The sequence below is a fragment of the Ischnura elegans genome, chromosome 6 (genome assembly GCF_921293095.1).
Source record: "Ischnura elegans chromosome 6, ioIscEleg1.1, whole genome shotgun sequence".
Taxonomy (NCBI): domain Eukaryota; kingdom Metazoa; phylum Arthropoda; class Insecta; order Odonata; family Coenagrionidae; genus Ischnura; species Ischnura elegans.
In genome coordinates this window covers 73,978,798-73,993,537 of record NC_060251.1, presented here as the reverse complement: position 1 = coordinate 73,993,537, position 14,740 = coordinate 73,978,798, and the positions used below count along the sequence as shown (strand labels likewise).

Genomic DNA, 14,740 nt, shown 5'->3' with positions numbered 1-14,740 from the left:
TTAGTGTCAAAACCATGGTAGCCTTCCTAGTATTATATTTTGGCTTAATTTTATTATTCTACATGCTCTGATAAAGCGCCGTAACTATGCGGGGAATGAGGGGATAGATAGAGGGGATAGCCCCCAAGAGAAATAAAAATTTTATTAAAACCTATTGCCTAGTTTTGAAATTTAATTCCATATTTCTCCGAATATAGTCCCCCCCCCCTAATTTGGAGGCTTGAATTTCAGGAAAAAATAAAAAAAATGGGTTTGAATATAGACCCCCTTTACTTTAACCATGGGCATTTTGTGGAAAAAAGGGGGGACTATATTCAGACAAATACGGTAAGTGCTTCTACGTAAAGTTAAATTTTTATTGTCAAAATGATGAAAATGTATACATATCCAGGCATGTCATTTTTCAAAAATTTTCCTGAGTACCCTGGGATGGGGGTCGCAACCTCGGGTCATCCCAGCCTCCCCCCACCCCCCAAAGCATATTCCTAGTTACGCTACTGCTCTAATTCATATCTTTCTACTTGCATAGGGGAATATATGCATAAACTTCGATAAAAAATTGATCTTATTTTAATTCTGGAGCATGATTTTTATCGTGAGGTATGGCAGAAGTCAAAGGTGGAAACATATGATACGTGGTGCTGTTGAAGAAGATCAAATGGATTGACCTGATGAGTAATAAGGAAGTGCTAAGAAGAGCGGGAGAATAGAAAAGTCAACGATAAGACAGGAAGATTGAATCATGAGCCATGATGATCTGATGACAAATTTCAGAGGACAAGTGGATGGAAAGGATGCCTCTAACAAAGATTTAGAATGTAATAAAGAGAGAGCAAATGTTGGCAGAAAAAGACAGGCTTCTGGTAGAATTGAATAAGGAACTGCATCATACCAATTTAAGATTTTTGACCAGTTATAATGACATTGAGTATCAGAGGAAGCTTAAGTTTGCCAGAGGTGAAGATTGTGTTAACTGATGTGGTATGCACTGATTGTTTGAAAGTGGGGCTATTTAGAAAGTATATGTATTAAGGACACTGATAAGCATGTTTAGTGTTGCATACAGTTTTTGAACTCCTCCTAAATACAGGTCAACTTAATTTCTTTTTGGGTCAAAAAGGTTCTAAATTCTGCTAAAAGTGGGTCCCATAAATAATCTGAGTGCAGTGGAAGAAATGAAGCGACTAAGGGTCAAAAGCCTTTGGCAAAACCCAGATGATTGAGTTTCTTGGGTATTTAAAGAGGAGGAAGCTCCAAGTCACCCAAATGGATGTCATAGTTGTATAGACCATGTCAATGGAAATGATCCACATTGGATGTGTTAAGATGGCATAGGCATGTCCAGTTCAGGTGCAAAGAATGTGTGGGAAAGAGTCGAGCAGGTGCTTGTTAGGGATTTGTGGAGGTAACGAATCAAAGAAGTTAAAGTATTTATGGTCGAATTATGTGATGATCATTAGTTGACTTTACATCAGAATAGATTTTGTTTTTAATGTGTCTCACTTAAATAGCAATGGCATATTGGCTTCGACTAGGAGAAACATGAGCCAGATCTACTGTGTCCAGGTGGCCACAAGATGCTTACAAGATGATAGAAATGAAGAAGCAAAATTAACAATGGGGTGGTGCAAGGAGACAACCTATCTCCAGCAATTTTCATTGAATATATGGAGAAGCAATGATGGAAACAGATGAACGCAAAATCCAAGGAATCAAAGTGAATGGAGATGAATCAAAGTGCTATGCTTCACTGATGATATCGCAATTGTAGCTGGAAATGAGTAAGACCTGTACAACTCATTCAGCACAATTGAAAATGTATTACAGGATACTATGTAGGTATGTATGCATATGGAAATCATTAATATGAAAAGCAGGATCTTCTCTGCATCAAATTTTCTAAGGCATTAAAAATTAGAGTAGTGATAAAAGTGAAAAGTATTTTGCAAAGCAGGCATCTGTAAAAAGTGAGCTGCAATCTCTATCTCTGGGGGTCTAATTCCCTCTCCACAATCATGCTTAGAGGAAATGGCCCCTTTTGTTGTGCCCTTGGATCCTGTTGCAAACTCCATGGTTGTCTCTATGACTAATGTTTCCTTTTCTCAGATCAGTCACAGTTTCTTAATCCCACTCCTCTACGCATCTGCCAAATCTCATAACGTTCTTCATTTTTTCAGTTGCAGTGGAGTAGCGAGGGGGGAGGTCTGGGGGGTCCAAACCCCTCCCCCTGAAATATAAAAACACCATTTCTTTCCTTCATAAAAGAAAACAAAATATTGAAAAATCATAAATTTACAAAAGATTTCTTTTACAAATGAAATTGTTTCTATTATGAAAAGTTAGGGTCATTCCATTTCAAATCACCCAATATGAATAAAATTTGTTGCTCGACATTTTGAATTATCCTTATATTTTTATCATTGGTTCCCTACAAGTAGACAATGACAAAACACCATTTGAAAAAAATTTACTAACCATACTTTTTTTGGCAGCCATTTTTAAAAGGGCGGCTGGGCAAATTTTGATGGAAAACATGGTTTGCATAAAGTTTAATTTCGAAGCTATTTTAAAAGATATCAGGATAATTCAAAGAGCAGTGTGTTTATCATGAAAAGAACTTTTGGAAACCATTTTTTTTTAATTTTTCTATCATAAATGATAAATGGTCAAAATCTTTGCGTAAAAACTTGGGAAAAATTTATCAATACTAACTTTTTAACGCCATAATTTTTTATGGTGGAAACAAGACTCACTAATAAAATGTTATTTCTGAGTTGAATACTTAAAAAACTACTTGCAGTATAAATTTTAGCACTGAGAGTGCAATCCTTTTTTTCTATATCTTGTCAAACAATGTCGAAAGCCTTTTAACGTTGTTTTTTGCAGGCCAACATCTAAAAATGGACTGAATGAAAACAAGTAAAAATTTTACAGAATGTTCTTTATACACATAAATATCTAAAAAAAAATTATGGACCCCTCCTGAAAGAAATTCCTGGCTACGCCACTGTTCATTTGCACTAGGTTGCAACCCAAATCCACACCTATTGAAGGAAAATTACAAGAATATTTTATGCTGTTTCTAAAACAATGTGTTACCAAGATGTTTGACGTATCCTTATATTCCTTGTCTATGGCTAGGTGCACGTACTCTCAAAATATTAGCAAAGCCATGCATTTCTGATGAATAACTTGTTCATCCTTCCTACTTCTTTCGTCCTTCAGTTGTTTCTTTCCTTATAATATTCCTCAATTTCTTCACATATGTCCCTTCCCCTTCATTCCAATGACTTCTAGATTTTCTGCCAGGAATTCCCTCAATTATATCCTCTTACTGTTCATGTACCCCATCTACTGATTCTTCCAAATGATTGCTAGTTGGTATACTCATGGATTATTATGAAGTTTGTAGGTTATTCTTTGATTTACAGCACCTGCAGGATCCTATTGATTACTTGATTAATATGTAGTACCTTCAATCCAAGGCCCTCATCAGAAAATATTTTTGGGGGATAGAAAGTTCATTGGGAGAGGGTGTAAACTAAAATCTGTATCTACCCAAGATTTGTGAGGGGAAAGGGGGTTTGAAATCATAAATCCTCCTCCACTCCCCACAGCTTTGCTCTTTGCCCTCTTTCACAGTTAACCAATCTGGCATTACCCCATGCACACTTTCTTCCCTGCCATTAAATCTCACCTCCTACCATCGCTACTGAAGTACATATACACTCCTCCTCCACTTCACCTGAGCATTTTTCTATTCCACCATCATATCCATACTCTCTTTCACTGTTTTCTGTTTGATATTTTCTTGCACTCTTGTTACCACCATTGATCTAAGGTTTTTATAGTGAATGATTTGGGTGAATTCTTCTGGTTTCCAACCTGGCTTGGGTCTGCATAATGGATCGATGCTGACTTTGCCTACAGTTTTCAGAGGGATCAGCAACTAATTTGCAACCTAAGCATGATTCTGACCACAGAAGTGAGGGTTGCCGGAGTATCAATTTGGCCTAGCATTAATAGAGGCCTAAGACAATACTGTTTGCTGTCACCCTGGCTGTGTTCAATGAGAATGCAAAATAGATTGTAAAGGAGGCTTAGAAAAGTTAAATGCAGTTTGAGTGAGGGGATTAGTGATTTATTCAATGACTTTTACCGATGATTGGTTTTGAATAGCCAGCAGACCCTCATATATTAAAAACAATTAAATTGTGCATAAAATTACTCTGAGACCAAAGAAAGTCATTCAGTTTTGCAAAGCTTCAAGAATGGCTTAACATACTAGTAGATAGTCATAAACTGGTACTTGCGGAGTACCAATATGGAAGAGAGTTGCATTAGAGGAGGTACATGTTTATGATTAGGAAAGAGACAATGAGAGTATCTTTAGGTAAAAGTGTAAAGAAAAAGTCTGATCTGGCGGATGTTGGGTTTAAGTATGAGAAGATAGTAAGTAAGGATGACCATTTAAGACAAAAGGCATTCAAGATGTAGATATGGAAGAGAATGGATATGAAATGGCTGGAGAGATCAAGGAATGAAGAAATATTTGACATGGTACCGTAGAAAGCTTTCATAGGAGGTGAATTAGAGGCATTTTGGATGGAGGGAAGGCTAAATAGGCAGCAGATGCTGAAAACCATGTTAGAGGTAGAGGAGATGTTATGATGCACAAAGGGGAATTGAATTGGTTCGATACAGTGAAATGGAATTGGTTTTACTGTGATTTAAAAAGGGAGTTAAGGGTACAGGCTGGGGTGATACGCATATTTTTCCTTTTAAATCAGCCATACCCATTATAAATACTGAAATACTTAACTGGAATGTAGTAAAGAGAACTATTTTAGAGCACATCCTCTGAGTGGCTTCTATTCCTCCATATTGTCCTTCATACCTCCCATTCCCAAATCAAGACTTGCATTAAACTCACAAGTCACAGTGATACATTTACTAACTCCATGTGGTAGGCAAAACCTTTCACTGCTATGGTGCACAATCAGAAGCTGCACCTTGGAGTGGTGCTCATTGAAGGGTAGGCTTGGTTTGAATCTTTTTTGTTTGATTCTGGAGTATGTTCATTATTTTTCCTCTGACATCAATGGATCACTAATTGTAAATTATTAGCTCATTTATTCAATATAAACAGTACTTGAGGCAGTATGCTAAAGGGTTTTGGGGGATAAAACCCCCACCCAGAGCTCACAGAAATTTTTAAGTTAAATCTATTTTACTTAATTGGATTAATATTACTTAAAGAATACTGTGAGGATTAATAAAATATCCCTAAGAAGGCCGTAAAACACAACTTTGAACTATTTATCTTAAATTTTTTCTGGCGGAGAATCTGCAACTCCCACTTTCCTAGGCAGATATGCCATACCCCCAGGCTCCCCAGTATTAGTTGCACCTGAAACCCCCCCTAGCCTTAATTCCTAGCTGCGCCCCTGTTACAGATAAGGGGTAAAAGGTAGCAAACATGACAAATTACTGGCTCGACATCACCTGAAGACAGACTCTGACTGATTCCCTGTTCCTCCATTAGACTGAATTGTGATCGACTTGACATTTCTTTTCTATTAGTCTTTTCTTATCAAGGCTACTACTTTTATGAGTGGCCATTGTTTCAACTTATATTTTTAAGAGCCAATTGGATCACTTGAATTCTAAACCCTAACAAGACAAGCGGATCAAGAATTTTCTGAATGACAAGTACAAGCTATTAATGGCAGCTCTGAACTAGCTGGTATTTCAAATACAAGATGGGAATGTGGAGAAATTTAGAGTTCCCAGCATAACGAGGAATAGAGTGGGGTTGGTTTGTCTACCTTCTTAAGATACTTGAGGGATTCATCTACCTGTACAGTGAAAGATAAAAGGTGCGATGGTTAGGACTACATGCAAATTTCCATCTCTAACAACGAAGTGAATGCTTTAGAATGGAAATAAATCACCATGTACATTCAACCTATCTTGATATTTTATCACCAGACGGAAGGCCTGGCAATGGGTAGTCCCCTGTCTACGTTATTGGCTGATATTTTTATGGCAAACTTTGAGTGTAACCATTTAATTCGGGAAACCAACTTTTAAAGAATTATGTAACTTACTAGTATAGATATGTGGATGATATCATTTGCTGCTGGTCGGGTAGCGATCGCCAATTGAACTGTTTTTTAAAACTTTTAAACACCCAAAGATTAATTTTAAGTTGGAGAAAGACGAAAGTGGACAGCTGAATTTTTTAGACTTGAAGATATCCCTGATCAATGGTAATCACGAGTTAGGAGTGTGCCGGAAGAAGTGCTAAAAAGATGCAGTGATTCCTACAGACTCGGTCCATCCCATTACTCACAAACTGGCATCATTCCACTCTTCAATTCATATGCTGGTGTCCCTACCCCTTCAATCGGTGGAATTCTCAAAAGAACTCAATGTAATCAAACACATATCTCTGGCTAACTGCTACAATGACGGTTTATCTCTCTGTTCTTTTAATCCTTATCTTGATATGTTTAAATCTAAGACCTGAATAGATGATTAGACACAACTCATTTCTAACCTGAAAGAATACATGACAAGGAAATATAGCGACAGCATCTTAAGTAAATATGCAACCAATTTATATGCAAAATTATAAAAACATTTATTAATATTATGAGTGAGATTTCATATCATAATTAGTGTAACAGAGGAACTCATTAGCTAAATTATTTTTATGAGTAGGCTTGAAGTCACATCTTCTAACATTCAGGAGTTTCTTGGCTAGATTCTCCATTACAGCACCTGCAATACAAAATCGCTTCAGCATCTATGTAAATCAACATGGAAAAATCACATTAACAATCGAATATTCACCTGTGCAAAGGATAATATTCCCCTTGGTCAAAAACTTCACAGTTATAGCTGTTTTAGTCAAACACTCTTCGGAGAGAAACGGGGGATCCACAACCACTAAATCAAAATAATCTGCCAATTTCTGTGGTAGGTCCAAAGGGCATTTGTAATCATAATGAATGAAATCGCTTCCATAGACAGAAAATCTTTGGTCATACTCAAACAACACAACTGTAAGAAGTTAAACATAATATTAGAAGCTTTGATAAAATCACCAACAATGTTGGCGTGAACGAATTCATAAACTTCATTAATTTCCACTCACTCTGATTATTTTCTGTCGCCAGAAGTTTCACTGCAGGATAAAGAGTTGGACAAGAAATTAGGCCGATATTTCCGCTGGGTCCGGCAGCTTTTATTGCTTCTTTGGCCAGAAATTCAGTGGTCGCCTCATCGTACCAAAACTGGCTTAATTGCTGCAAGAACGCATTACGGATATCATCATGATGTTACCGCAACAAACAACAATAAAATTTTCAGGATAGGAAATTTTCAGTTTAGAATGATATTTCTCTCACGACAAAAACATCTAGCGGGCCCAAAACTCACCCAATCCTCGCCAAATTTGTCACTTGTCCCAGTACTCTGATCCCTTTCAGCATAAAATTCATTCAGTGCCGTTAGTGCTTCCGCTGAAAGTTTCGGAACATCCTCGTCATCGCTATCGGACATGCTATGCACTATTCATACAATTTCAAAGATACTGCACAAATGTCAAACGCCGCTAGCAAATTCCAATAAAATCACATAAACGAAAACGAAAACAATCAACGCAATGACAGCAATTTCCCATCACCATCAACACGAGTGGCGAGAGTCATTTGTAGTTGACTTTCGATGAAGCGGGATTTTCAAATTGAGATGAGGTAACGGTTGATTGTTCACTGAAATATGCTCTTTCAGTGGCGCAGCGAGAGGGGGTTTAGGGGGATAAAACCCCCTCCAGAGCTCAGATAAATTTTTAAGCTTAATCTATTTTACTTAACTGGATTGATATTACTAGTAGAATAGTGTAAGGATTGATAAAATATCCCTCAGAAAGCCGTAAAACTCACCATTTTGAAACATTTATCTTAAAATTCCGCAATTTATTAATCTCGCACCTACAGCTTATCCTGGTGAGTATTCCATGCACACACTCCGGTATTAGTAGCACCTAAACCCCCCCCAGCCTTAATTCCTAGCTGCACCCCTGTGTTCTTTCATATACATGTTCGTACAAGATACGTTATCCAAAACACATTTTTAATCTGTTTTATTTCTTAAGGAAAAATGAATATGGTCCATCGATAAACGCTGTACAGGCTTGTTACTTTCACAAACAACACCATGTGGAACAGAAGATAATAACTTTTCAGGATTTACTTCTTCCATATCCACCGGTGACCCATTTCTATCATTATTTGTTCGCGTAATTGAGGGTAATAATGTAATCTGGTAATTCAAAGAACTAGTTTCCACATTTTCATATAGATGTGAAAATAGAGTAATTTTCCTATTTAGATTCCCTATTTTCACATCTATGTCGCAAGTCGTAAAATCCAGATTTAGGGCTAGTAAATCAAGGTTAATAAAAATCGATTATTTTGTTAAATCTTCATAGTTCACACACACTTTTGGGCCTTAAACTGAAAATATTTTATTATAGCTAAATTTGTTATCCCATGTGAAGCAACAAGAAATGTAGGTAAGGTTTTCAAGAGGATTTTTCTTCAAAGTCCTCTTGAAACCCTGTGATTGAGGAGCCTATAATTTTTTTAAATATGCTTGAAAAACTCATCCTTATTACGCTTACATTGAAAAACTACCTCTGGGATTATTATTAAAGTATTCAACCAATGAAAAGGCATTGATTCAACCGATTAAGATAGGTTTCCATGACATATACTTAAGAAGCATTCTGGTAGCCTCCCCCTCCTACTTGTAGTACTTCCCTCTTCAATTCAAAGTAAGGGCTACACCCTTCCATTCTATATAAAAATCCTATTCTCTTTTTTTTCTACCTTGTTTACCCAACATTTTACCCTCAAACACTGTTTTCAACAAACCCTCCCCACTATAAATTGTAAGTACTCCCTCTGTTCATACTTTCTGTCACCTCCCTATCTCGTCCAGAAACTGCCACTCCTCACCCACCATGTTCAGCACTTCATCATCCCTCCTCCTCTCCGTACACTTCACCTGCATTCTTCACCACACATCTCGAATGCCTCCAGTCTTCTCACATCCTCCTTCCTAAGTGTCCACTTTTCTGCACTGTAAGGTGTTACACTTCATATCAGACACTTTACCCACCTTTTCTTTAAACTCATGCATAACGATCCTCTCATAAGCTCCTTCATGTTCATGAACGCCTCTTTTTCTGGTGCAATTCTCTTCCTGATGTCCTTAATACTGTATCCGTTTTCCTCAAATGTGCCACTCACATATGTAGTTTAATTGCTCTGCCTACTCAAGTTTTTCCCAACCTACTTTTATCTTGAGTCTCACATTCCTAGCTTGCGATGCTTTACAAAACCGCATTATCTTAGTTTTCTTGTGATTAATCCTCATCCCACGCTCCTCTCACCGCTCGTCTAACACATCTAGAGCCTGCAGTCCCCTCGCTGACTGGCTAATCAGTGCCTGATCATCTGCGAACCTTACCGATTTAAACATCATTGCTCCCACTTTCACTCCAGCTTCCAATTCATCCCACACTTCTCTGACCATCTCCTCAGTGTACATGTCATAAAGCAACAGTGACAGTGGACAGGCTTGACTCACTCCTCAGCCGATGCTTGCCCACCCAGATTCCACGTCAGCTACCCTCACTTGTCCAATCTGGGCCATATAAAGATTACGAATCAGTTGCCTATGCCTCCAATCTACTCCTATTTTCTTCAATATTTCCATTTGCTTACCCTGTCCACTCTATCAAATGCTTTTTCAAAATCATCGAAGCAGGTAAACACGTTCTCGTCCTGGTCATGTTCTAGGTTCCACTCCACCATGGACCGACATTGCATCACAAGTTGACTTTTTTTTCTAAAACCAAGCTGATCTTCACCCAAGTACTCATTTGCCCTCTCTTCCATTTGTCTGTTCAATATATCCTCCGTGCCACTTTCGGCTCGTGCGATATTAGGCTAAGAGTCCTATAATCTCTGCATTCCACAGCTTACTTCTTTTTCGGTAGCGGAATTAAAACCATCTTCATGAAATCCTTCGGCCAACATCCCTCCTCATGCATATCCATAGGCTGGCTTAATGTGAAACTCATTAAGTCCGGAGCACATGGGGAGAAATCATATTGTATATTCGAACATTTATTTTTATGTATTTATTTATCTCAACTATCCCCGAAAACAGCAGAATGAGGCCTTTACATCCAGGGTTACAACTATTAGCAGTAGACAATCACACACATCCATGTCCTGGATAGGGGCAACTATTCAGATGGGACTCAAACCGCGACCTTCAGTATGATAGGCAAGGACTTATCCCCAATGCCATTGAAGCTGACAACTGTAGTTTTAGGACCAATAAAAAAAAACTGGCACTGCTTCCCAGTGAGATTTGAATTTTTAGACCACAACTTAGCTCTAAAGGCCTGTTTAAATGATACATTAACACGTACGAGTTAATGTTTATTTGCATGAATGATTTTTGTGGACCGGAAAGCAACATGTACGAATGCATGAACCATATTAGAACAGGTTCTAATTTTTGTGCATGCATTCGCACAAGTTGGGTGGTTATCTGGTGCATTTTGGCATTCATACATTTAGACATTAATCCATACGTGTCAATGTACCATGTAAACAGGCCTTAAAAAGGTGCATTATTATTACTTGAATAAACTTGGAGAAGACTAAAAGGCCAGGGAGGTGGAACATGGGTGCCCTGAAGAGGACTAAGAGGAGGTAATACCAGGGAGTGAACAAGTCAAGGCAGCCCATGTTGAGTGCTGAAAACATAGGCTGAGGTGTGAGACAAGACTTTCAATTGCATCAACAGAGAGGAGACAGTAAGAGTAGTGTCAGGAGAGTGAGATGCTAGGTTAGGTGGGCGACTTGAAATTTGAATCAATGAGGTTTATGTATGATCTTGCAGTAACAAAAGGTTTGCAGGCACAGGTTAATGCCTCAGAATTACTGTGTCTACAATCTTTAATCATAAATAATCACTTAATGACTTGTTTCATGTGGTTACACTGATCTAGCTGCATATCACTGATTGAGAATGTTTTACGTCCCATTTTGGGTGGGATGTGCAAAGATTGTCAAGTTTATTTTCCGTATGGAATTTGCAAGATTTTAAGTTATTTCAATTACTTAAATTTATTGAATGCATCTAGATTTTTTCCCAATGCTAATTATATATTTAGAGCTTAGAATCATAAATGTATTATGGGACAGGAGCAGATCCAGGATTTCTTTCTGGGGGGGGCACAAGCAAGGCCGTATCCAGGATTTTGTTCTGGGGAGGCACAAGGATACCTCGTAATACAAAACGAACACAATACAACACCGTATTAAAAATCTTGCTTTTTTTAGGGTCTGGGGGGGGGAACGCACCCCCCCTAGATCCGCCTATGTTATGGGACGATATTAATGAGATGGCATGCCATCTCGGCCTGTTTTGTACTAGCTGGGCAGCCTGTGAAACGGGCGCAATCATGAAATAAAATGAGTAACAAAACTCAGGCCAATATAGCGACCCAATCGCAGTAAAAGGGTAAATATTTTTTATCACTAATTTTAAAGAATGAAAATAACGGTTTATTTCTAGTTATGTACACAACTTATCTCAATTTGAGTAGTGTAATTTCTTTCTTCGAGTGAAGCATAAGGTTGGGAAAAGACATTGATCATGCATTCATGAATATAGGTGGGAGTCAATAGAGTTGTGTGGGATGGGGAGGGAGAGGTATGTGAATGAATGATTACCCAAAAACACTTGTTGCACTGTGACATATTTGGAATTTGGAGGAGGCGACCAACAGCTCAGGTCATTTGCACCATGAGGAAAGGGTAGGGAAGGAAGGGTGGAGAGAAACCCTATGTTCGCATAGTCTGCATTAAGCGGTAGACATAAGGGGACCATGGCTTCAAGTCCCATATAATAGATGAAGTGCTGTACTCGTGTTATTCTCCACAAAGTACTCAAGCACTAATTCAGTAGTCACTGGAAAATCTCCACCATTGCTGTGGTTTCGACCTGAAACCAAAGGATCAGGAAGAACCCTTCTCAGCTGATACTAAGAGGCAGTGGTGCAGTGAGGGGAGGGGGTTTTGTGGGATAAAACCCCCCCAGAGCTCACAGAAAAGTAAGTTGAATCTATTTTACTTCATTGGTTTAATATAACTTATAGAATAGGGTGAGGATTAATAAAATATCCCTCAGGAGACCGTAAAACTCACGATTTTGAACCATTTATCTTAATTTTTTTCTGGAGAAGGGTCTCTGCACTTCCTGCTTACCCTGACAAATATTCCTTATAAGATCCTAAAATTATGGTTTCTGGCTAAGTTTTGGGTAAAAAAAAGACTTAAAATATATCCAGCGGCTGCCACTGCACTGTGGCTTACATTTGTGATTACTTGCTTAGTTTTGAAAGCACCGTTTCTGATCGGTGTATATTAAAAAAGTTTAACACAGGCCCCATTTTATAACAAATTGTATTTTTATCAGTTACTGCAGGTAAATTTGCTATAAAATATATCTATATCCCTAAGTAACTTTAAAAAAAGTTAGATTATATCCAACATTACTTTTGATGCAATGAATGGTCCTATTGGGCCTAGTTACCGTAGGTCCATCACTGCTTTTAAAAAACCTATTTTAAATGAATTGGTTTTCAATTAAACAAATTGAATGCAATTAAACAAGTCAGAGTATATGAATAAGCATATCGTATATTAAAAATTATAATACAAATCGAAATTGCTCCATTTCGATCATCACAGAGCACATTATTAAAAACAGCACTGTATAGCAATTTGCAGCTTTACATTATCTCACAAAACAATCATACTCGTAGATAATCCCTTTATTTCACTTTACAATCGAATCAGCCCAATCAGGACATGATACATAGATATAAATAGATCAGCTCAGTTCTAGTTAGCAAACTAAAGCACAAATAAAAGCATTAGGGTGAACACTGCTCCTCATATTCAATTCTTCATCCTGAATCTCAACTGTATTCTGCCTTGAATAAACAACCCAAAGTCTATACAAGAAGTATCAGCACCCAATTTTTCTTCAGTTGATAATGGCCTTCTTCATTTCAAATGACCATGCTCAAGCACCACAAGTTCTCCCAGCACCAATGTCCCATTAAAAATCAATTATTTCGATACTAAAGGAAGCTAGGTCCCATGGTTTCTGATTTAGATAACGAACCATCACTTCTCAAAAGATCATTAATGCAGTTCCAGCGGCCATCTTCATTTTCTTTCCACAAGGTAACTTTGTTATCACCACCAGAAACCGCCAATACATGACCAGTTATTGACCAAGATACACTCCACACTACGTCTTCAAAGGTCTTCAATACTAAGGCAGACCAGCTGACAAAATTATCACTCGACCAAATGATTACTCTCCGATCCTGAGAGCAGCTGGCAATTACTGTTCTAGGAAGCCCAATATACTTGGCCCAAGCGACATCTCTCACCCAATCTGAGTGACCTTCCAACTTCGTCTCTTCCACCCACCTATCATCATCCTCTCTCCAAATTTTAACAAGATTGTCACATCCTCCCGAAACAATGCGTTTAACGAGTGCTGTGCGAGTAGCTGGCATATCAGAAGTTGATAAAGATACGTAAGTGGCAGGGCACCATGTCACAGCATTACAACCAATCGTATGAGCGTTGGCAATCTTCTTAAATTCCCAGTTGGTTCCACCAACATGTGTTAAAATTGAAATAGCACCATCAGAGCTACCACAAGCAAGTATCAAACCATATTCACTGGGAGCCCACCTTATCGAATTAACCGATGATTCATGAACTGAATGTTCGTAAATTTTGGCCCATTGATTTGTTTCTTTCCATATTATCACCTTTCTATCGTAGGAACATGATGCCAGGAGATTTCCAAATTTCTGATGAGACCATGCCACTTGCCAAACCGGACCATCATGACCCTTAAGTTCCGCAATTAACCTTTGCGTTCCACTCCTCAAGTCATGTATTTTGACAGCATGATCAGATGAGCACGTAGCAAGCCTTACCCCATTGAAATCTAACTCAGCATCATGAATGACATCCTCATGGGCAGTGTCAACAGAGGTAACAAGGGAAACCATTGAGTCAAGAATTTCAGGCGAAGCCCTTTCAGTTAATAGAATGAACCTGCAAATAAATGAAATAAAAACTGAATTTACAAAGCCTGTGCGCGTTTTTTCACCCGATAAAGGCACACAAGTTCTTTAGTGACTCTAACCTACTAAAAATATTGACAGAATTTCCCGTTTTCAAGAACACACTTTGGGAAGACACTGGACCAAAAGCTATGCTTCACTTTAAATTTACAAACTGACAAAGAATTAATTAGATAATAAACTTCAAATTAATACCTGACTGCCCGTCCACGTATGGAACGTGAATACAATATTTTGTTAAGACTTCGGTTACATCAAACAAGAAAAGCACACATTAAACTGCGCCTTGAATTCATTAAACTATCGATAAAGCAGCTCTTAGACACAAAAGGGCAGCGCGGGGCAGCGTAGACAGCCAATTCAGACCACTTGTAAAATTATTTCTCAACGTAAACAAAACAATATATGAAATTGGCAACATCGGAAGACCCCGTCCACCTCTAGGGAACCACCGGCAACAGAGCATGA

At 38.2% G+C, this 14,740-nt stretch overlaps 2 protein-coding genes across 2 annotated transcripts; both read right to left on the bottom strand.

Annotated features, from left to right (window-relative positions):
• Window positions 1–6,621: 6,621 nt before the first annotated feature.
• LOC124161012 (EEF1A lysine methyltransferase 1) lies at window positions 6,622–7,716 on the bottom strand. The gene is made up of 4 exons (XM_046537146.1): window positions 7,447–7,716; window positions 7,163–7,313; window positions 6,859–7,068; window positions 6,622–6,786 (listed from the first exon to the last, which is right to left on the bottom strand). The coding sequence occupies exons 1-4, from the start codon at window positions 7,567–7,569 to the stop codon at window positions 6,656–6,658; spliced, it is 615 nt and encodes a 204-aa protein (XP_046393102.1). The 5' UTR covers window positions 7,570–7,716; the 3' UTR covers window positions 6,622–6,655.
• Window positions 7,717–12,915: 5,199 nt separating this feature from the next.
• LOC124161011 (protein SEC13 homolog) lies at window positions 12,916–14,689 on the bottom strand. The gene is made up of 2 exons (XM_046537145.1): window positions 14,468–14,689; window positions 12,916–14,243 (listed from the first exon to the last, which is right to left on the bottom strand). Exon 2 carries the CDS (start codon window positions 14,195–14,197, stop codon window positions 13,244–13,246), a length of 954 nt encoding a protein of 317 aa, XP_046393101.1. The 5' UTR covers window positions 14,198–14,243; window positions 14,468–14,689; the 3' UTR covers window positions 12,916–13,243.
• Window positions 14,690–14,740: the final 51 nt, after the last annotated feature.

Bases quoted from the DNA above. Each gene is read 5' to 3' on its own strand.
- LOC124161012 (XM_046537146.1), bottom strand. From the start codon at position 7,569: ATGTCCGATAGCGATGACGAGGATGTTCCGAAACTTTCAGCGGAAGCA. The intron at 7,314-7,446 runs GTGAGTTTTGGG...GCGTTCTTGCAG, and splicing joins ACAAATTTGGCGAGGATTGG to CAATTAAGCCAGTTTTGGTA. The intron at 7,069-7,162 runs GTGAGTGGAAAT...AACTTCTTACAG, and splicing joins GGCGACAGAAAATAATCAGA to TTGTGTTGTTTGAGTATGAC.
- LOC124161011 (XM_046537145.1), bottom strand. From the start codon at position 14,197: ATGGTTTCCCTTGTTACCTCTGTTGACACTGCCCATGAGGATGTCATT.